General features: G+C 44.5%; 1 protein-coding gene across 3 annotated transcripts in view; it reads left to right on the top strand.

Annotated features, from left to right (window-relative positions):
* LOC144827613 (thioredoxin domain-containing protein 3-like) overlaps window positions 1–24,081 on the top strand; it is a 311,179-nt gene that overhangs the window by 265,020 nt on the left and 22,078 nt on the right. For all 3 annotated transcript variants that reach the window (XM_078685858.1, XM_078685857.1, XM_078685856.1), the window contains exon 6: window positions 5,111–5,227. In XM_078685858.1, the coding sequence (XP_078541984.1) occupies window positions 5,111–5,227 (117 nt within the window). The remainder of the gene's footprint in view (window positions 1–5,110; window positions 5,228–24,081) is intronic.

The following is a 24,081-nucleotide window of genomic DNA, read 5'->3' as shown; positions in this document are numbered from 1 at the left end:
TGCTCCCTCTCCCTCCCTCGCCCTTAACCTCACTGTGCTCTGCCATGGTGCTGGGTGGTCAAAAAATGAAAAGAGAGGAAATAGACAAAGGAAGAAGCAAAAAATCTAAAGACTGAAAGGAAACACCAAATAACGTATACAAAGAGATGAAAAATAAAAAATTACAAAAACGTAAAATATACAATCACTCACTGATGCAATAAAGGAAAATGAGGGGCGGATAAGTTGGATTGGGGGAGGATTTAAAAGATTAGGGGGGATTTAAACAGTACCCGTGCGACCCATCTGGTGCTGTTCAAGCACAGCTTTCAGTGCGAGAAGTAATATTATGATACTGAACATCAAAAAATGTGCGCAAATGGGCATATAAAGCAGCTCCACCCATCAATGGAATCTTACGGAGTTTTTGGCCTGCTCAGCAGAATTCCGTGTAGCAGAACTCAGCAACCTCCACCCAGGCCTACTGGACATCCCAAAGGGCGGAGTGTAGTGTATTTAAAAAGTGAGACATGTACTTTTAAGTTTTACATGTCCTAGTGGTAAAGAACCCTTAAATTAGTTTTTCACTACTGCAAGGCCTACCTCCCCCATAGGATAACAGTGGAGTTGCATTAAAAACTCTGTGAAATTGTCTCCGCTCTGCCCTGGGCACTATGAATCATAAATATCTGTTACTAATGATTTTAAATTGCCGGTGACGCTGCATGTTTATTTTGGAGGAGCGTGACCTCTAGTGGCAAGAAGGAGCCTTGCACCACCCGCTTGTTCAAAAGGGTGCTCATTAGTCCTTACTCATAGGGCCTTCCTTGAGCTGGGTTTCCGCGGCTACGCACTTTCAGTCACACTGGTATTGACTTCTTCTGACTGAAACCTCTCTACCCCTTCCACACCAACACAGCTCTGCGCCCTCCTCTCCTCATCCGGTCCTTTAGCCCTCCATACCCTCCCTCGAGTTTCCATCACCACCTCCCTAGCTGCCCCCTTCCATAGCTACTTCCTCGACTGGGTATAACATCCAAGCAGGCCGAAGAGCAGCAGGGGAGGCTGCAGAGGAGGTTGGGTGCTGCACCTTGGGCTGTGAGGGGCAGCACTTGCACTGAACTGCTACTTAAGGCCTTGTATGGGACAGTTACCCTAAGTAGCAAAGGAGACAGCAGCCAGTGGAAATTCCAGGCTGCAGCACTGTGTGACCAACGGGCAGGAAATGGGCCAACACTTTCTGTCCAGGGCTTTCTCAGCACTCCTCCATTTTAACCAGCTCACTTCTTTCACTAGTTCCGAGTATGCTAGTATGCTAGTTCCTAGCTCGGGACAAAGGACCTCAGGATACGGGACTTGCAGGCAGATGAATTTCCCTACCACCCTTGGTCCTTGCTAGGGGTGGGCGGTGGCGGCAAACTCCGCCACACAAAGTTTTATGCCATGCTCCATGCTGCAATTGGAGCGAGGAGTTGGAAAAACTCTGCAAACTATGCTGGCGGAGCAGAGGACACGGCCAACCCTTAGTAATTTCCACATTGGAAAAGGTAACCACTTCATGATACCCTGGAATCACCATTTAAAATCCTAACTTATGCAGTTGAATTTTGAAATACAATTCTGAAAATGACACTTTTAGAAAGTTGACATTTCCTTGCCTTAGTCATTTGGTGCCTGCAGCCTGTCTCAGGGGTGACATGTATCGGTGTGAGTGACAATTGGACTTTGTGTATTTTTCTTAGCCAGTCCCACATAATGGGGAGCTTAGGTGTAACTTATGGGCCATCAATGACAGGATGAAAGGGAGGAGCTGGAACCAGTCCCACTTACACTTGAATAGGATGTGTCCTGTCTCCACACAAAGGGCTGCATACCCCCTGTAGTCCATCTGCAGGCAAAAAGGCAAGGCATCTGCGTATTTCAAAGGCATACCTCTAGAAGATTCTCCCTCCTTCAAAGGCACAACTGTGCATACATACTGGACCTCAGACACCACCACATAAGTACACTTCTAGACCTCTGGATACTCTACAGCAAGAAAGATTGCTGTGATGCACCAAAGACAGCAACTCTACTGGACTACTGCTCTGAGGGAACTGCTGCCCTTTTGCCTGGGTGAGAAGGACTGAACCTGCATCTCTTGAGCTCAGAATCCAGAGTGACTTCAAGGGCTAGTTGGCTTACCTCCTGATCTGAAACCTCAGGAACATTGCAGGCGTTCAGCAACATTGCATCTGCAACCAGACTCTTCCATCTGTGAGTCAAACAGACCAAGTGGTGTCACCCCAGTCCTGGACCCTTGGAAGTGGGCTTAAGGTGCTCTGCCAGCTTCTGTGTATCCAGCTGAACCAACGCATCTCTTCTGCTGCAAGACGCAAACAGGAGCAGAACCAACACATCTCAATTGCTGTGTGGATTGAACCCATCGCAAAGACTTGCATTGCATCGCAGCACTTCGGAACAGATGCATTGCCCCAACTGTGTGAAGCATCCTTAAAGCAGGCCCTGTGTCCCCCATTTCTGGCAGCCTTAACGACAATGCCAGACTCCACATCACAGCCTCAGAGCTCCTTGGAAGCGAAACATTGCCCTGACTGCACACTGCATCCTAGACGCCGGATTTTGTATCACAGGCCCTGTCCACTGGATCCACAACAACGACGCAGACTCTCACACTGCAGCCTTGCCGCATCTCGGAACAGACAAATCACTTACACTGAGTGACACAATTTTGACGGAGATCCTCACAACGCTCCGCAAACCTAGAACTAAGGTACTTTGTTCGGTTGCCTTATCTGGGTCCCTGTATCCAGCCTATGCTCAATTACAGTTGGTCTGAACTTGTGACTTTGTCCCAGGCCAGCATGACCAATATCTATAGTTTGTGCTTTTTGGCACTATTTTCACTCATATCTTTAAAATTGAATATCTCCAGTTCGGTTGATTGGATGTTTGTCGTTTTGTTTTTGTTTTATTTATTAAAGAAAGTTTTATTTTTCCAACTGGGAGTGAGATCCTTATTCTGTGGTGTTTTTCATTTCATTACTGTTTGAAGTGTTACACAAATTCTTTACACATTGCCTCTAGGCTAAGCCTGATTGCTCTGTGCCAACCTACTACAGGGTTGAGTACAGGTTAATTTAGGGTTGGCTTGTGCCTCACCCTGGCAAGGAGTGTTGTTGCTGCTTGATTAGGGCTCATAACCCAGACAACCAAGAACCTATTTCTCACACAAGGTCAAGGGGCTGCTACTAGTGGTTGTAGGTCAAGTGGCCAGAAAGTAAATGTAGTCTTTTCCCTCTCCTCCTCAGGATGAAGAGGGTTTGCATCTTTTAGATGTCAAGAGGTTAGTTCCGGTTCACTTTGATGGTTCTCAACCTTTCTGTGTACCAGAACATCTGCTTGTTATACTTGGGTCTGTCAGTCAGGGTCAGAAGCCTCCGTTTATATCTATTAGTCACAGGTTCAGATCCACCATAGCTCTGCCCTATTTATTTTCATGTGTTTCTCTTCCAGCTAGGATTCAAGGTAGATCCACAAAGGTACCAATGATATCATTGACATATGTTAAAGGTGTTCCCTTTTATGATATTTGTAGGATAGTAAATTATGCTTCATCTCAAACTTTTGTTTATCATTAAAGACTAATAGCAACAACTACTAATATTGGGTGTCAAATGTTTTATAAAATCATAAAATATTTTAGATTTGTTCAAGTCATGAAATGTTGCATTGCGATGTATGTAGAGTGTATATCTAGGAAAAGTCCTTTATTGCTTGGGCATATTACAAGTAATGACTGGGTTAAGTATAAGGGACATAAAAGTAATGTCCTGATTACTTACGGTGATCTTCATTTCACTTAGTCTTACCTGACTTCATACCAGCCATTATGAATTAACATGTTCAGCCTTTATTAATTTTAAAACATATTTTATTAGTTTCTTTAACATGAACCAGCCTCAGTTTACCCATCCACAATATGAAAGGGTGTGTTGTATATTGTGATCATCTACAGGGTCATATAGGCAGCAGAGGGAAATAGATCCACATCAAACTGAGGCATAGGAGATCTGACAGAATAGTCAGGAAATCCTGCTACAGTTGTTGTTCACTAAGGACAGTGAGATCCGTATCTAGCTGAGGATAAACAAGGAACTGAGTACAACAGTGGGGCAGTGGGAGGAGGTCAGAGATAATAGAAGTAATCTTCTGTACGAGGGTGAGGTGAGTTATCACTCTAAATACCAGGGATGCTCCGGTAGGTGGCGGAAGGAACCTCAAAAGGAAGAAGAGAAAGGGGGATCATGTTCAATGTCCAGAAACCCTGACAACAGCTCGTCCCAGAGTGGGGCTGTAGGAAAGCATCAGAGACTCCTTATATCCTTCCTATGTAATGCTGTCACCTAAGCTTCTGCCCAATGTGCAACTGCGGCTCTCCAGCTTGCGCCGCTGGGGGAGCGGTACTCCTCCAGTGCATAGTTGTGGCAGGCTAGTGCCAGGTCAGTATTGCGGGTCGCTGTCCTATAATTTTTCCTGTGTGCCGAGTGATGCTGCCTCCCAGGTATCCATTGGTGGGTGCCCCTTGGTTGAGGACCAAGGGGCATGCCTCTAAAATATGTCTGAGATCCGCCACAGGAGCCCAGCACCGAGCACAGTTGTCCATAGCTGCCAGGAAGATGCTGAGGATACGTCGTGAGAGGTATACTATGTAAAGTGTCCAGCCTCCAACTTGAGGTGCTGGGTAGGTCAGAAGAATGTTGAAAGTGCTAAACTTATTATGTTACCCAGTTTGAAGTGGGTAAGATTTACATTCACAGCAGGTTTCCTGATTTTTTCCTGCCTTAGAGTGGGATTCATCTTGCAAGTATTGACTGTTGCAAGGATGAGTGTGACTAAGAGTACTGAAGATTACTGGTAAGTAGTCAGGACATTTGTCAGACAGATAACTGTAAGCAAGACTCAATGCTGCCTATTTCTTCAATGGCTGCAAAAATTAATTGGGAAATTATAATTAAAAAAAAAAATTTGAAGAATTTTAGGCATAAACTAAAGTTTTTATATAAGGAAACTGCTATGTAAATGATACTTTGGATATTATGAAATTCATAATTAATGTTTTATATTACAGAGAGGTAAAATTGTGGCTCGTATTAAAGGAGCTAATGGACCACTGCTTGCTAGAACTGTAACTCAATATGTTGAAAAAGAGAAAAAAGTCTTGGCAGGTGAAAGACAGCGCTCTGAGGTAACTTATAAACCTGAACCTGATTTCATGGGCATGTGGCATGTGGAACAGCAGTATTTGTGCAGAAAGACAGTTTTTTATGGTCAATGTACCTACTTGCTTTCTCTTGGCTGTAAATTTAGCCACTATCATGAAAGTGATTTAGGTAGTTCTATTTTCAGTTAACAGCACTACACATGCTGGGATTTTATAGTTTTAATTTCCCCATACTAGCTTACAGCTACATTTTTCTATGGCTTCGAGCTCTCATTTGAAAAAGCAGTGCTGGCTAAGGTCACCATGAACTTCGAAGCAGTTCCAAACTTTCTTCTTTTCTCTTCATTTCTTTCACTTCTAATTTAACTTCAAATGTATATAGTATTTGCTCCTAGATCCTTCACATTAGCAAATGTTGCAAGAGTTTACTGACACAAAAATAGAAAGTGAGCTAAAGAGGTTTGAAAAAACATACTTAGAGCTATACTAGTGTGTTACTCGGTGGTAGAACAAGACTATCATCTACTTATTGTGTTACCTGAAAACTGCAACATCAGAGTATGTTTTATTAGCCAGAAAAACCTAGGGCCAAATGTATCAAACAATCACACAGCACAATTCAGCAAGCTACCTTGCTGTGCTGAGGGAAAGAGAAAGGGCAGGAATGTGCCACATTTACCATGATACGTGCATTCCTATACTTTCCTGTGGCTGGTGCACTTTTGGCTGCCTAGCGCCATTGCAGGCACCCTTGCATCATATTGCAAGGATGCAATGGTGCAGGCAGGATTGTTTTTGCGCAGGAAGTGGCACCTTCCAGCACAAAAACAATCCTCATAGGCATCATTTTCCTCTTTCTAAGTGTGCTGCAGAATGCAGAACAATTAGAAAGCGGAAACAACAAGACAAATAAAGATATTTCTCCTTGTTGCGCCTCTGGTGGAATGGCATACAATTCTGATACATTCCCAGGTCTGTCAGAATCCATAAGTGGATGCGTGGGAACACCCAAGCTCCTCATATGGCGCGCCTCCCTGCTGCAGAGTAACGCAAGGCAGCGATTTGCGCTGCCTTCCGTTACTCTAGATTTATTTGCCAATTTAGGAGCACACAAGGTAGCCTTGGTGGCTTGATTAATCTCAGTTAGATTTTGCGTTGCCATTGCATCCCATTGCATGGAGAAAGGGCGACGCAAAACTGTGATAAATATGTCCCCTAATTTGGAGTTCAGAGTTATTTTCATTTTTATGTATATAAGATTGTAGAGGTTTTTAAAATATGCTTACCAAATAGGCTAATGCATCAGCGCATCCGTACTCTGTACAGCTCTTAAACATCTTACCAAATAAGACATTAATATAATACCAATATTACACATACACCATGTAAAACAAGCATGAGTATAGTTAAAATATCTGGCCTTGACACAAGTGTATTGTTCATTACAGTTTTTTAGATTTTTTTAGCAACCATATGGAATACGGAAAAAAAAACAAATTGTAAAAACATAAAAATATAGGAGGAGAGCAGCAATTCTTTTCAGATGACTGTGCATGTGAGCAGATAAAATGCCTCAATTCACAGTACCTGGGATCTAATGGCTGAAGTGGGTTGATCTATTGCTGTACGCTGCAGCAGATGGACCACTACACCAGAGACCAGTTGCTGAAGAGGTCTAACAAAAAGCCCTTTATGTAAGTAGTTTTGATGGATACTTTTACCTGCAAATTACCCCCATAAATAATCCCAGGCATCAGAATGAATCTGGAAACTTCAAACTGTCACGTTGCCAGTAGGTGGCACTGGCTTCATTTAGACTCTGGAAGTGGCATCAAGGGACGTCACCAAGGCCAAAAATCACCCACCCCAGCATAGCAATGTCAGTTCTAGAGCTCACTCCTCACATACTATAAATTTAATTGCTCAGAACCATGTCCAAATTGAAGAAATCAAGATTTAATAATCTAATTTTAAAACCTGTCTGGACTGTGAAGAACAGATGTCCATTATGGACTCCCATTCTATCTGTCTCTGGTCTCCCACCTCAGATCATGACTCTCACAATTGCGACTCCTGCCACAGCATGCACCCAAAGGTCATCAAAGAGCAGGAGCAAACCTTTTCATGGCATGAGCAAGGAAGGAAAACCATAGTCAGTGACGATCATGATTTCACTCCAGGTCGTCCTCCTCACATTCTTCAAGTTAAAAGAAAAGGAGGCACAAGAAGCATAAAAAACATGCTAAAGGTAAGTCGAGATACTCTCCTACTTCCAAAGGTTATTCTTCCTTGGAAGGGGAAGTTGGTGATCATCGAGCCAGTTGATGTCCATCTGAGTGGACTCTCTCTGGTGATTCCACTGGACCCAGTCTGAGACCCATCATAACCTCTACCGGCCCACGCTCATTCATTCCAGAACCTTCATCCCTGACCAAGGACAGCTGTTACGAGGTCTTTCATCAGCTAGTCGTCTTGACACTTTCCCTGAATTGAAGATGGAATACCCACACTTAAAGTGATGTCCATTCCTTTGTTGGTGAAGAAGGCTGCTGAGGTCTTAGACTTGCAACTTCCAACTACTGAAGTTAAGGTCAATGTTCTTACCAAGGTTCTCTTTTCTACAGTGCCTACAGTAGAACCCCTGTTGCCTTTCAATTATATGAACAACAAACAAACTTAGAGGTCTAAATCAGAAATCTGATCTGAATATCTTTCAAAATACCTTCATGTCTAAAAAGTACATCAAGATAAAGAAGTGGCTAACAGTTATGAACAACAGACCAGATCGCCAAGAAAAGGGCCTCCTGTAATTGCTAATCAAAACCCATTATGGATTCCCATCAATAACTTGTATGGATCAATGTTTTCATTTGGTAATCCTGCCAGGGTATTCTGTCTCTTGATCATTGAGACATACGGCATACCCCCATCTTTGGCATGGGGTAATGACCTACAATTACTAGATTAGACCAAATGATGATGATCTGATGGGAAAGTGCAGTGCAAAAAAATGAAGATGAATGTGATGGTTAAAACAGGATAGGGAGCTTTAACAAAAATTACTTTATTGGGCATAAGCCCCTTCCTTGTTAAAAACAAGAACAGTGCAACAACATAAACGCAGTTTAAACAAATAGCTGCGAGAGGACCAACATGTTTCAGTTTATTATGGGAGGAAACCCAAGGCTTTCGTCAGGGTCTCTGTTCTCAAAGAATGCTACTGCCAAATTAGTGAGAAACGTGTGAAAAAATTATAATAAAAAACACACAAGTGAATTAATAACAGTAAAGGATATATTTCTCCTACATCTGTTTCAATTCCTCCTTGGCACCTGGTGTGATCTATAACAACAAAAACATATGTGGACCCTTATTAGGTTCAAAGGTCTGTTAAAAACGGTAATCTATTCATTAGTGTTCAAGATTTTCAAGTACTCACCCAGTGTGCCCGGGGAAAGGACCTCACCTCTTCCTGGACCTGGCTCAGGTAAATGTGAGACCCCGCTCTGTAAGGACAAGACAACCCCTACACTTAGTATAGATAGAGCGAGCCCTTTTTACCCTGCTCTGTCTATTAATAATGCTTGGGGTGCACCAATGTGTCTTGCACATAGAGCCTGACTTCCTGGTATAAACTTATCACCCAAGATAGTCCTCGCACCCACTTACAACTCTCTAGCTAGACTTTACAAAAAATATTTTAGCATATGTAGTTTAAATAAACTGAAAAAATGATTGCCAATACAGCAAAAAGACCTTTTGTCCCCTATTCAAGGCTGACAGATAAAAGGGGCCAAACTTTTAAAGAGACAACCATGAGGTAGTTGGCTTGTTTATCACTATTTAATGTTAACCAAGTCCTCATAAAACAAGTGCCAAAAAACAGCCCAGACTGATTCTAGAGCCTACCTGTCCGTCGTTGTCCCAAACGATGACTGAGTCAGGGGGAGGCATTGGGCTGCTCGAAAGAGCCTCTATTTCATACGTTGAGCCCAGCTTAACTCGCGTACTCTCGCGAGATTTTGATGGACTACAGAATGATGTCACCAGACCAGGAAGGAGTAGTTTTAACCAACCGCAGCCTGATTGTATTTAAACATAGTGTTGGAAATAGCAAACAGAAAAGGGAAACATTTCGTAAGCTCTACAGGATGACGTCACCAAACCAGGAAGGAATAGTTCAAAGCAACCCCAGCTTAACTCGCGTGCTCTCGCGAGATTTTGACGGACTACAAAATGATGTCACCAGACCAGGAAGGAGTAGTTTTAACCAACCACAGCCTGGTTGTATTTAAACATTGTGTTGGAAATAGCAAACAAAAAAGGGGGAAACATTTCCTAAGCTCTACAGGAAGGGTTTTGAGTACCAGGTCACGAAAAACAGATTGCGTATACCGGGATATAGTTGTTAAAGCAAACAGTGTTTACCGATAACATCTTTAATCGCGTGCTCTCGCGAGATTTCAAACGGACTACAGGATGATGTCACCAAAACAGGAAGGAGTAGTTCTAAAGCAACCCCAGCTTAACTCGCGTACTCTCACGGGATTTTGGACGGACTACAGGGTGATGTCACCAACCCAGTAAGGAGTAGTTCTAACCAACCACAGTATCAAGAATGGTACAAACCCCAGATCTTATGAAATAGGAACAAACTACAGAGTAATGGCCCTCAAATAACAGCTGTAGTTAAGCAGAAAATAAGCTCAGCTATATGCACTCAACAACTATCGTCTCTTGCATCTTCTGAAAGTTATAAAGACACTTAGGGCCTCATTAGGATGGCGGTGAATCCGCATCCTCCGGGCCGGCGGAAGCCACCGCCGGCCCGGAGGATGCGGATTCACCGCCGCGGCCACATCAAACACCCACCGCCAGATTAGGATGGCGGTGGGAATATGGTGGGACCAGCGGCGGAGGGCAGGTCCGTCCGCCGCTGATCCGCGGGTTTTGCCGGGCCATTTGGTGGCGGTGTCTGCAAGACACCGTCAGCCAAATTAGGAAGCATGAGTAAACATGCTTTTCCGCAGCGGTTTTTCCGCCGTGGAAAAGCATGTGGACCTTTGCTTCTGGGGGGCCCTTGCGGGGCCCCAGGGTAAAGGGGGGGTGGGGGTGCACATGGGGGGTACCTATGGTACCCCCCTGCATTTGCATGCAAAAAGCGGCAGGCACCGCACGGTGCCTGCCGCTTTGTGCATGTAAATGTGAAACATGCTTTATTAACCTTGCGGCGGGTGCTGCTTCAAGCAGCACCCGCCGCAGGGTTAAAGGACCAGGATGTGACCGCCAGGGTGGCGGTCACATCCTAATTTGCATGGAGGGACCGCCGCTGCCCATGCGGACGGTCCCTCTTCCACGGGGGTGGCGGACGGACGCAGGTCCATCCGCCATCCTAATGAGGCCCTTAGTATGGTAGTCTTATAGGTATCACAGAATGCTGCAAACACGTTATAGTGATAAAATAACTCCAACTGTTAAGAACAACATGGAGTGGAATCACATCTTACTGACAGGGTGGTCATGATCATTGTAAATTGAACCACGGAATATCATCGTTGAGCCCAATCCTGTCAGTGCGTAATTTGAAGACCCATTTCTGTTCCTTATAAAATAGGAATTTTGATATATCACTTATATGTGAAGGAATAAACGGTTTCTCAAGAACAACCCACATAAAATCTGTTTCACTGTGGTTGTGTTGTAAAAAATGTTTAGTTAATCTTGAGACATCTTTTCTGCAACGAAACGTGCTTTTATGTTCTTGCATCCTCACTTCCACCTTCCTGGTGGTCATGCCTATATAGCGTAAATTACACGGGCATGTGATTTGGTAGATCAGGTTAGTGCTGTTACAGTTAGTAAAGTGTCTCAACTGCCAAGGGTGGTCGGTGCCTATGTCGATGCTTGTTGTCTTGGTCGTTAAAGGACAGACCGAACATCCCCCACATGGATGGTGTCCCATTACGGGAGGTAAGTCCCACAAGGTGCCCACCTCTCTGGTAGAAGTCTCTCGAGGACGGGTGTGTATCAGGCGGTCCCTTAAATTGCCCGACCTCTTAAATGCAGAAAGGGGAAACTCAATCTTATCATTGCTACTGTTTAGTATGCGCCAACGACGCCTAATGATTTTCTGGATACAATTGGATTTTGTATTATAGGTAGTAACCAGAGTCAGGCGATCTAGTTTGGTCTTCTCTCCTTTCGGTTCAAGAAGTGCCTCACGATGATTGTTGGCTGCACGTTTCAACGATTGTTTGATGAGTTTCCTAGGATAATGTCTACTGGTTAGCTGTTCCGATAATTCCTCTGCATGATGTGCAAAGGTTTCTGGAGTTGAACAATTCCGCCGAACTCGGAGGAATTGCCCAAAAGGCAAATTATCGCGTAGGGATTTGGGGTGCTGACTCTTGTATAGAAGTAGCGAATTTCTTGCCATCGGTTTTCGATACAATTCACTTTCGAGACCTGTCTCCGTCGTGTAGATGGAGAGGTCCAGAAAGGAAACCTTCTCTTTGCTTGTTTCGATGGTAAAGTGTAAGAAATCGTTCTGATTATTCAGCCTCCGATGGAAGTTTGTAACTGAATCTATGTCCCCTATCCACACCACTAGAACATCATCTATATAGCGTTTTCACCACAATATATATGAGAAAAAGTGGTTAGTTGGATTTAACACTGTTGTCTGTTCGAACATATGGACATACAGGTTTGCTAACGAAGGAGCAAAAATGCTGCCCATGCTCGTCCCTGAGACTTGATGGTATACCGTGTCTTCGTACCTGAAAACATTTTCTTTCATAGCTATGGTGGCTAAAGACATAATGAAAGGTACAGGGGTGATAGAGTCAAGTTCAGTGTCACCCAGGATGGATCTGATGGTCTCCAAAGTCTCATCCTGGGTGATCGAGGTATACAGGGACTCGACATCTAGGGAGACTAGATAGTCTGTCTCCTGGTTGAAAGGGATATCCGGGATCACCCTCAGGACATCTGTGGTATCTTTCAGATAGGTAGGCATAGTGTGCACTATTGGTCTGAGGAAGTGATCTACAAAAGCCGAAAGGGGCTCTAGAACTGATCCTTGGCCAGAAATAATAGGCCTCCCTGGTGGTGGTCTCTTAGGTTTATGCACCTTAGGTAAGGTGTAGAAGTAGGGCATAATGTGATGTTGTGTCTGTAAAAATTGGGACTCTAAAGGAGTTATCCAACCTTCTGTTAAGGCTTCCTCTGTTAAGAATTTAATCTCATTCATTAGTCTTGGGGTAGGATCTATAGTGAGTGGCTGGTATGCATTGGTGTTACTCAGCTGTCGAAGGCATTCAGTCCTATAAGTCTCCACATCTTGTAGTACAATCGATCCCCCTTTGTCGGCAGGCTTGATAATTACTGAGGAATCCTCAGTTAATGTTTTCAAAGCTTGTCTCTCCATTCTGGACAGATTATTATAGCCAGACTTAGGGGAGATCCAGATTTTTTCAATGTCATCTTTGACCGCCTGTTCAAAGGTGAACACTTGGGACGGTATGGCATGTGTTGGAGGTAGGAAAGTAGATTTGGGTCTTAGGCCGGTATTGACATCTCTCTCCAAATCAGACTCCTCATTACTTCTATTGTTAAAGAAGTAATGTAGTCGCAGTTTCCGAAAAAATTGGGCTAATTCAATCTGGAGTAAAAATGGATCGCCATTATCTGTCGTCACAAAGCCCAACCCTTTATTAAGAACCACTTCTTCAATGGCGGACAAGGTTTTCTTACTTAGATTAATCACCAAACTAGTCTCGGGTTGTAAGCCTACTCCTGAGCATTCTGTCTAGTGTGGCTCCTGGTCCCGGTATGAGGACCTGCCGTATCTTCCCATTGGACCTGTGGTTGTCCTTGTGTTTGTCTTCTTTTGCCCCGAGATCGTCGGGGGCCAAACGGTAAAAAAGGCTAATTATTGTATTGTGGGTAGCCTGGAAAAGGGCCCATTGGTGGCTGGAATGGCAGCTGAAAATTGCCCGGATGTCCCCACGGTGCTGGAGGCCACCACATTTGTCCTGCCATGTTATACTGTCCTCTATGGTTCTGATATCGACCAGCCCTACCAGACCTACCTCAGCCGCCACCAGCAGGTGTTTGTGGATTGGAAGCTCCTTGGTCTTTAAATGTCCCTTTAGCCCTCCGATACCGTTTTGTTAGTTATGCCTTTCAATTATACTCTTTTGAATTCTGTCCTGGTGACTGGTAACAAACCATCTTCTGCCAAAACAGTCAACAGGTCAGTGGCACAGCATTATTGTCCAGCTCCAGGTGACCCTCCCTTCTTATCAACCAACCCTTCACATGAAAGCCTCATAATTAAAGCATCCTGCTCATCAAGTCAATAAGCAGGAACCTTTCCAACGGTCCCCTTGGATCAAGAGCCAAAACATTGTTCTCAAGGAGGCGTATTGTTGTGAAGTCTATTAATGGTATCTGTCTCCTTTTAAGATATAATCAGGAGCAGCACGTTCAGGTAAGAGTAGTGGGCGGGGGAGTTGACAGACGATGGCAAGGTAAAGTTAATTTAAAAAAAAGAAACACACTTACCTTGCCACAATGCGTTGAGCGCAAGCTAAGCGGTTTTCTTTTTTGTTTAGTTTAACTTTACCTTGCGGTCGTCTGTCTACTCCCCTCCCACCCGCTCCCCCACCACACAACTCTTACCTGCACAGGGTGCTCCTGGATATAATCATGCCTTATGGGACATAGCTCAAATGGTGGTATTTTATTTGCCACAAAATATGCAAGGACATTTCCAGGAGATGATCCAGGATTGACGGAACAGCTTCCATCATATTATTAAATCCCCACTGGACACTGCTGACTCGGTGGCCTGAGCTATGGGCACTTTAGTTACCATCTGTAGGCATGCCCGTTTATGCACATCCAACTTTTCACCTGAGGCCGACGTTGGAAAGGTTCAAGGCTAGCAAGGCTAAAGCGCATTCCATGAGAATACAGCTGGCAGCCCCTTTGAGAGACTATCACTAATTTCTGAGTGATTCTGGATTCTTAAGGGAATTCTCCTTTCATTAGCAACAACAATATCTCTCTCAGACACAGCAATAGCTAAAGCTGTTGGTCAGCCACTCTTGCAGCAGAGCCAGAGGAATGAGCTGTGGATCCACCAACAACACTTCTCTTTCTCCTCCTCCTCTTCCCCCTTTCCAATAACACCAGGAAAGCAGTCCTAGGTCACTTCCTCAAGCCTACTCAAAGCCTGTGGGAGGATAGGTATCCTCCTTTTTCCCACCATAGAAGGCTATTACTTCGGACCAGTGGGACACCATATCGCAGAATGTGACTAAACACTTTGTTTCTTTAAGGAAACCCATATCCCTCCCCTGCGTTCCAACACCCCTCCAGACCACCAAGCCATACCAAGCCAGGAAGCTGCAGCTCTTTTACTTAAAGAAGCAAAGGAGTTTGTGCCTGCTCAGAAGAGCGGTCAGGAATGTTATGCACATTACTCTCTGGTACTCAAGAAGGATGGTGGTCTGTGCTGGATCCTAGACCTCAGGGACTTGAACATCTATCCCAGTAAGGAAATGTTCAAGATGCTGACCAAAGCTCAAATGTTACTGGTGTTGGCACAAGGACACTCTATGATGTCACTCAACCTGCAGGATTCTACCACTTTCTACTGTTTCTCTTTAATTTACAATGGCTCCTCAAGACTTCAGAAAGGTGATGGCAGAGGTGGCAGCCTTCTTCAAAAGACAGGAGATTCCAATTCACCCATACCTGGACGACTGGCTGATCAAAGCTGGGTAGCAAGAGGTGGTATCATGCCATATGCAGTCAACCGTATCTCTGCTGTTGACCGAGGTTTTTCGATCATCAAGCCCAAATCTCACCTGTGGCCCTTCCAACAAATCCTGTTCACAGTGTTGTAATGAACACCATTCTGCTCTGTGCCTTTCCTTCCACTCAGATAATTTCCCACATCAAGGAGATGGGCTATTTTTCCAACAAAACGTGCATGTTCCAGTTTTGAAGATCATTAAATTCCTAGGTCTGCTAGCTTTCTGTATTCTCCTGATCACACATGTACGTTGCCACATGAGGCCAAGCAGTGGTGCCTCCACCGTGTTTACAGCATGAGGGACTCCATCGTGGCTTGGCAGTGGTACCAAGGTGAACCTCAGCTGCAGGATGAGTTTCACTTTCCCTCTGATTATGGCTATGTTAGTGAGCCTGAACAGGAGTAATCTTGCCAATCAAGAGTGGTGACTCCTATTGGAGGTTGTACAGGAAGCCGTGGTCCAGTAAGGCACTCCTCAGGTGGACCTTTTGGCCTTATTGCACAATGCTCAATGCCAGCAGTTCTGTGTCCTCCTGTATCTGGTGAAGGGAGCTTTGGGTGACGCTTTTCAGTTGAGATAGCATTTTCTGCTGCAGTCTGCATTTCCCCCCATTTCCTTGATTTCTAAGATTCTGAGTAAGATGGACCAAGGCCAAGCACAAGTTATTCTCATTGCCCTAGATTGGACAAAGATTGTGTGGTATGCAGACCTTCTGAGCTTCTCCACTTGTCCTCTGAAGCGTTATCCAGATTGGGTCTTCCCCTCCATCCGGGTGAAATGGTTTTGCACTCAAACTCTGATGCATCCAACTTCATGCCATAAGATTGAGCTGGGGCATTTAATCTCTTTTTAGCTGCATACAGATGTTCTATTCTTCTACCTGTGGGCAACACAAAAATAGCTTACTCCGCAGATGGAGCACTTTCTTTGCTGGTACACAGACACCAATGTGGATCCCTTGCAGGCCAAACCATCAGAGGTCCTGAAGTATCCATTTCCTCTTGCCAAGGGAGGATGTGCGATTTGCACTGTCAAGCGTTATTTGACTTTGTTGTCAGCGTTCCTCGGTTTACCAGACCATAATCACTTTTTTAATCCCCCATTGTATGCTTTTCTTGAAAGGGCTGACAAACCCATATCCATTAACCCCTTTTATGTTTGCTATACCCAAATGGGATTTTAATTTAGTTTTGAACTTTTCTTATGTCCCTTAGGAATGCTGACACAAAACGCAAAACTTGATGGTTGCTACAATTTCAACAAGACGAGTGAGTTAATTACAAGCTCTTAGTTATCGCCCACATTTTACTTCCTTTTTACCCAATACGTTGGTGTTGGGAACAAGGGCTCCTTTTCTTAGAACATTGGTGACTCCCTTCGATCTGGTTCAGCCCATCACCCTTAATACTTTTTACGCTCTACCCCATCCCACTAAGGTGGAGTAGTGTTTGCATAGGTTGACTCATAGGTGGGAGATCAACTACTTCTTAGATTGCACCAAAGATATACAACTGATGACCAGCTTTTTAATTAGTTACAATGGTGTCAAGAAGGGGAAAGCAGTGCAAAAATTACCTTTTCACGGTGAATCATTCTATGCTACAAAATGTGCTACGCTTTAGCCAAGAAAGAACATATAGAAGAGATAAGAGGCCATTCCACAAGGGCAAAATCCATCACTTCTGCCCTTACCAAAGGTGTCCATATAGCAGCAATCTCCAAAGCAGAGACATAGGCTTCCCTACACAGTTTTTCCAGTCATAACTGTTTGGATGCCAAACCACATAGGGACTGCTACTTTGCAAGATCCGGTTTACAGGATGTCCTTATTTAACCATCCATCAACCCTCCTCCTGAAAAGGGTATTGCTCATGAACCTATTATACAGGTGATGAATCTTCAGGTAGAATTATCCATCAGAAGAAAATGTTACTTACTTGGAGTAATAGGTTTTGGGGAGGATCCTCTACCTGCAGATTCCTGACCCACCCACCCACCTCTCCATTTTATGGATGTGTTATAGGGAAAGTTAATAAGATCCTAAAATCGAGTTGGTACTTCTCTATTTTTATTTTCAATTTCAGTCCATCCGTGCACTTCGTAAGCTGGGAAAAAATGGATGGCAACCGTTACACCTGGGTGGGTGCTACATGGCTTAGGTGACATCCTCTGATGCCGCTTCCAGCGATAATATAAAGCCCGCACCTCCTACAGGCGATGTCAGAGTTTTGAAGTTTTCTATATCCAGTTTAGCACCAGGGAATATTTTACAGATGAGGAATCTGCAGTTAGATAGAGTATCCACCAGAAGAATTGTTACTGCTGGTAAGTAAAGTATTCATATAGATTTATTATGGTATTTTAGCAAAAGATGAGTCTGGCAACACAGCTAAAACTGGCTCCCGGATAGACATAAAGAATAGTTTCAAGTACATTTAAAAGCAGACAGACTACTAGCTTAAGCACTACAGTGATAAAAACGTAAAGGCAAGGTGAAGTGCAACTAGAGAAACATGATGCATTTTCTAACATATGCAACAATCTGTATTGTCTGCCAGTGGCATAGTCACCTTCCAGACCCAGGAGTAATCCACAAATGTGTTCATGGTGCTCTCCACCATCTAACTATGGGCCCGATGTAGGTAGGCATTTACCGGTCGGTAACGGCCAAATTCGGCCGTTACCGACCGGTAAATGCCTTTTCCAATGTAGGGGGCATGTATTTACAGATTCAGTATTTTCACCGAATCTGTATTTACCGAAACGGTAAAATTACCGAATTGGTAAATACAGACTCGGTAAAAATACCGAATCTGTAAATGCAGATGTAGGTGGCGCTTTAAACAGTGCCACAGGCCCCTCAGAATTCGTTATTTACCATGTAATACTTCTGCATGGTAAATAACGAATTCAGGTGTACATGCACATCTGTGCATGTACACCTATGCCATGTGACACACAGACATGCCCTTAGGGCATGTATGTGTGCCACATGGCACACAAGCCTGACATTGGGGTGCTACAGGGTGTCAAAGTGACACCCCGTTCCCCCTGGCAGGATTCGGTATTTACCGATTCGATAATTACCGAATCGGTATTTGCCATTGATTCCTAAGGGCTTCAAGGCCCATAGGAATCAATGGCAAATACTGATTCGGTATTTACCGAATCGGTAAATACCGAATCATACAGATTCGGTAATTTAAAAAGAAAATTGACCTACATCTGCCTACTTCATATTTACCTACTCTTAAATACCGAATCGGTATGATTCGGTATTTAAGAGTAGGTAAATCGAAATTACCTACATCGGGCCCTAAATGTCTTAATTATCTCACTCGATGAGACAAACAGATCCACTAGAAAAGGAATTCACAATTTTCCCACTTTGAGCAGGTGGTTGCAGGTAGGGTCCACTGGCACACATTTCTGGGGACCAGCACTTATTTTTTCCTCATCAGTCCTGCGCCCAGAGCAAAAAAAAGCTAAACACTACAAGAAGGGGAAAGAAGAATAAAGAGAAAGATGAAAACCAGTGACAAAGAAAACAAGAAGGGATAAATGGAAACCTACAGGAGTGAGATAAAGAGGGAAGATGCTGTCTGGTGGTGGATCAAAGAGGCATGAGATGGCATTAAGTACTTAGCCTATGTATTTGGCACTGCTGACATTTGATAGAGCCGGCAAATGATTAAAACCTTTGGCCAGGTACTTATTCTTTTACAAAGTGAGCAATGCAAGAATCGGACATCAAGCAGAGCTAATTCCAGAAAAAAAAGTTGACACATTGGAATCGGACATCAAGCAGACTTAGGCCTAGATGCATCAAACAAAAATCCGCTCGCAAAAGGGAAGATTCTCAGAATCTGCCCCTTTGCGACCGGTATTTTTGCATTTGGGATGCATCATCCCATATGCAAAAATCGCAAATTGAGAATTCGCTAAATTGCGATTACTTGCATTAAAGGAATCCCAAATTGAGATTCCTTAAATGCAATGCATTAAAGTTTAAAAAAGAGCAATTTCGCTAATAGGGCACGCAAATTACCATGAAGTACAACTTCATGGTAATTTGCAAAAACTTTGCATTTTTCAAAGTTTCATGTTGCGCAGGCATGTGTGTGCGCAACATATGTGCACAGATCAATATCAGGGGTGCAGCAGGGTGTCCTTTTGACACCCCTGCACCCTTGAAATCGCAATCTCAATTTGCGAATCGCTATTTGCGATTCGCAAATGAGATTGTCTTCTCATTCATTCCTATGGGCCTCTAGGGGAGGTATTCCTTAATTGCGACTCGCAATTTGCGAGTCGCAATTAAGGAATTTTAAGACATCGCAATTTTTTTAGCAATTTCTTGATGCATTGCATTTTGCGATTCCTTATATGCGATTCCTTATTTTTCGCAAATAAGGAATCGCAAAATGTATGCTTGATGCATCTGGGGGTAAATGCCGGGAAAAAAAGTTGCAACACTACACCAGAAACACAACACTGGATTTGAAAAGTAGGGGCATGCAAGGAGAGCTAGAGTTGTGAGGGAAATAGTATGAAAATGAGTTTACAATCTTTAGGTTAGGGTGGATTTTGGCATTAATGAACATCTTGGCAAACTCTTGCCACATCTATTTAATCACCCAAATTATACTGAAATTAGGACCGTAAACTAATATTCAACACAAGATACAAAAATTGCGATAAATAATGATAGCAAGTTCTTATTTGGAATATACTAAAATGTGCCCATTCCAAAAGTTTTGACCATTCGCAAACTTATCCTTGCTCACATTGAGCTTTCCAATTTTCATCCATTTGTAGCTGTAATCACTTTCTCAATTATTTTTATTTTTTCATACCATATCTTTAATTTCCTTTCAATTCATCGTCAAACGGTGTCTTTTTCACAGAAGGGTCTTTTTTATTAAATATCCAATTTTCAGTAGCATTGAGAGACCCAGCTAACGCTTTTCATCCCTTACAGGGACTTCATCAGGGCAATTCTATCTATATTCCATTTCAAAACTCCCATGGTCTCTGTTGATCATGTAGAATATTTCAAACTTTACAAGCTTTTCAGCGTGTATCCCTTTAGTCTCATGTGTCCAGTCTCATGGGAGTTTAGTAATGGAATATAGATAGGTTTGAATAACAAGAAATAAATTGTTTCTTTTTATTTAATGCAAACTGTGAAATTTGATACCAATTGTGACCATCTGTTTTTTTACACTGACAACATGAAAATAATGTGCAGCATAAAATCCACCAATGCCTATGATTTTAACTTTCTTATGAACTTTTATTGTGAGTTTTTATTGATAAAAAACAGTTAACATATTGAAAATAAAAGAAAGCTTTTTTACATTGTCAAATGCTCTTAAAAGCGTTTGGTAATACATCCAATTGTTCTGTTAAATATTCCTTTTGAAGCATCTTTAAGGGCCAAACAAATAGGTGTATGATTGTGGTAATCTGTTTTCCAAAACAAATAATGATCAGTAATTTGTTTTGGCATCTGTTGCCCTATCCAGTAAATACATACACATATACACGTGTTTACGAGGAAAAAGGGAATTATTTACTTGTTAGAGTTTATACTACTCTGTCCCTGTTTTCTATATAAGTGTGACTCTGTTGTTTGTGAGTTTTTGTATTTAGAGGACATTATAAGCAGGGAAGTTCTGACGAGTTTTAGTTCAGCTTTTCGCTGTATAAAATAGGTAATGAAATATTATCCTTTCGGCACTGGCACCGGGCATCCAGTCTGAGGGGTATATTCACAAGAACGTGTGCTAAACATCACCAAAAAATACTAACACACCTTTACACATCGCAGCCGATCGCTAGACAAGAACCCTGTGTTAACGTGGAATCGAAATTTGCCTAGCTTAGTAACGGTAAGTTTCAATTCTATTAAGGACACGGAGGCGAGGATTATGCTTTTCCTTCTTCGCTGTTTATTACAAATACAAAACACAGCAGCCCAGAAAAGCACTGAAATTAGAAAAAATGACCGAATAGACTCCAACACGGAGATCTAGTAACATGTAGTAATCAAAACAAGGAAAAAACTACATTTCCCATCAAGTCCGTGAGTAACCACAACAATAGTCCTTTCACAGTGTCCACCGCACGAAGATAGGGCGTCTCTCTTGTGTTCCCTTCCTCTTTCTTCGCGCGAGTCACGCCGACACATCAACGGTCCTGCTTCGAACCTTCATTACCTAGTGGAGTAAACAACACACCAGCGTAAGCGTTTGTAAAGCCAATAGGACGGGTAGCAAACAACAATGGCAAGTACCCACAAAAAATGCAGTAATACCAGACATACCAAGAATAATAAAGTGTTTACTTACAGCCATACGGGTGGGATCTCCTCCGAAGGACCGGGAGGGATAATCCTCGCCTCCGTGTCCTTAATAGAATTGAAACTTACCGTTACTAAGCTAGGCAAATTTCGATTCTATGTCAGGACCGGAGGCTTCAGATTATGCTTGTTCAAAGCTTACTGAGCACCAAATGCGCAACATCCACCACTGGTTTAAAATAAAACCGTTTAAAGGTGGAATCTGAGGACCAATCTGCAGCTCGCATCAAATCCTCCAAACGCGCACCCAGCGAGAAAGCCTTCGAGGCCATGGCCCCCCTGGCCGAATGAGCGCCAAACATCTTAGTGTCAATGCCAGCTTCCTGCAACACCCACCGCACCCATCTGGCTATGGTGGGGGAAGAGACCGCCTTGTGTGGCTTACGCAGGGCTATAAGCAACTGTCTCTCGCCCAGAGGGCGAAGCTCAAGGGTGACATCCTCGTATGTCTTAAGGCAATGAACCACGCAGAGTTTGGGTACCTCCTCGAATGCTGGGTAAGAAATCGACCGCGTCGCAGACTTTGTACGACGACCCACAGTAAAAGTCACCCCTTCCGGTGAAAAAATCCTAGCAGAAACGTCAAGAGCCCTGACATCCGAAACTCTACGGCACGATACCAAGCATAGGAGCATAGCCAATTTTGCGGATAACTCCTTCAGGGAAAGATACCTGTTATGTTGCCAGGAAAGAAAAAGATTCAGAACCACATTCACATCCCATAGAACCGAATAGCGTGGCTCCGGGGGCAGGGACAGCCTCACTCCCCGCAGGAGTCTACAAACAAGAGGATGCTCCCCCACAGGAGCCCCGTCCACCGGCTCGTGAGCCGCTGAAATCGCTGACCTGATCGCATTAATGGTGCGGTATGCTAAACCTTCCACCGCCAGGTCTGCCAAGAAATTCAAGATGGGAACAACTCCTGCGACCAAGGGATCCAGGTTTCGTCGAAGACACCAACGAACCCACCTGGTCCAAGCGGAGCGGTACCTCTTTGCAGTACTCCCGGCCCAGGCCTTGGACAACAGGTTGTGAGCCGAGTCCGAAAGGCCCGGGAGCGACCAGCGTCTCCGGAAAGCCGCCATGCCATGAGGCGGAGAGAGTCTCGCAGCACGAGGTGGTGAGGCTCCCCGTTCGGATTGAGAAGGAGATGAGGGAGACGGGGGAGTAGGATTGGAGAATCCCAGGAAAGTTCCAGAAGAACCGGAAACCAGACTTGAGACCTCCAAAACGGGGTCACCAAGATCACCTCTGCCTTCTGGCGGCGGAGTTGGGCCGCCGTGCGCAGAACCATCGAGAAGGGGGGAAACGCATACGGCTTCCCCCGACTCCAATCCTGGAGGAACGCATCTGTGGCTTCCGCCAGCGGATCCGGCCTCCAACTGTAAAAGCGATGTAACTGGAAATCCAGACGGGACGCAAACAGGTCCACCGAGAGTGGACCCCACAGGTTGTTCAACCATTGGAACACCGCGGTGTCCAACTTCCACAGACTGGAATCTCGCAGATACCTCGAGTGCCAGTCCGCAACTTGATTGTCCCGGCCCGGAAGGTATTCCGCCGTCACCGAGACCCGATGGGATAGACAATAGTCCCAAAACTCCGTTGCTAGGTCCGCCAGAGCTCGGGACCGAGGACCGCCCAGATGGTTCACATAACGAACCGCTGAGACATTGTCCATCCGCAGAAGGACACACGATTTCGCCATGTCCTTGGTCCAACAGCGGATTGCGAAGGAGCCCGCCAGCAGCTCCAAGCAATTGATGTGGAGACCTTGTTCCTCGGAAGACCAGACGCCGCCTGTAGAAAAATCTCCACAGCGGGCGCCCCAACCGGACCTGCTGGCGTCCGATTCGATGACTAGATCCGGAACGGAGCCGAAAATCGCCCGGCCGTTCCATGCTTCCATATGGGAGAGCCACCAGGCCATCTCTCCTTTTACTTCCCGTGAGAGCGGGACCAGCTGGTCGTAGGACAGACCCTTCCTGAGATGGTGCGCCTTGAGGCGTTGAAGGGCACGATAATGCAGGGGCCCCGGGAAGATTGCCTGGATGGAGGAGGAGAGAAGTCCTACCACTCTGGCAATCTGCCGCAGGGAGGTGTGAGACTTCGAAATCGTTTGCTTCAGTACATGCCGTATTTTGGCCATCTTCCGCGAGGGAAGGCTGAGCGAGGCCTGTACTGAGTTCCCTACGAAACCTAAGAATGTCATCGTCTGTGAAGGTGAAAGAACCGACTTGTCCTCGTTGATGACGAACCCCAGACCTTGCAACAAGGAAATTGTGCGATTGAGCTGGAGAAGCAGTTTGCTTGGACACTGGTCCATCAGCAGGATGTCGTCCAAATAGACCACCATCCGGATCCCCTGACATCGCAGGGTTTCTATCGCCGGATGTAGCAACTTGGTGAAGCACCAAGGAGCCGACGAAAGCCCGAATGGAAGGGCGGTGAATTCGTAGACTTTGTCCCTCCAGAGAAACTGAAGGAACCGTCGATGGGGAGGATGGATGGGTACGACTAGATACGCATCCTTGAGGTCCAACCGGACCATCCAGTCGTCCGGGAGTAGAACGTCCCGGAGCAGATGGATTCCCTCCATCTTGAAATGGTGGTAAACTAGCCACCCGTTGAAATCCCTGAGGTTGATCACGGGTCTCTGTCCCCCGTCCGTCTTTTCCACTAGGAAA

The sequence above is a fragment of the Lissotriton helveticus genome, chromosome 4_1 (assembly GCF_964261635.1).
Source record: "Lissotriton helveticus chromosome 4_1, aLisHel1.1, whole genome shotgun sequence".
Taxonomy (NCBI): Eukaryota; Metazoa; Chordata; class Amphibia; order Caudata; family Salamandridae; genus Lissotriton; species Lissotriton helveticus.
The sequence above is the reverse complement of the archived record's forward strand: the minus strand, read 5'-3'. Positions and strand labels throughout refer to the sequence as shown.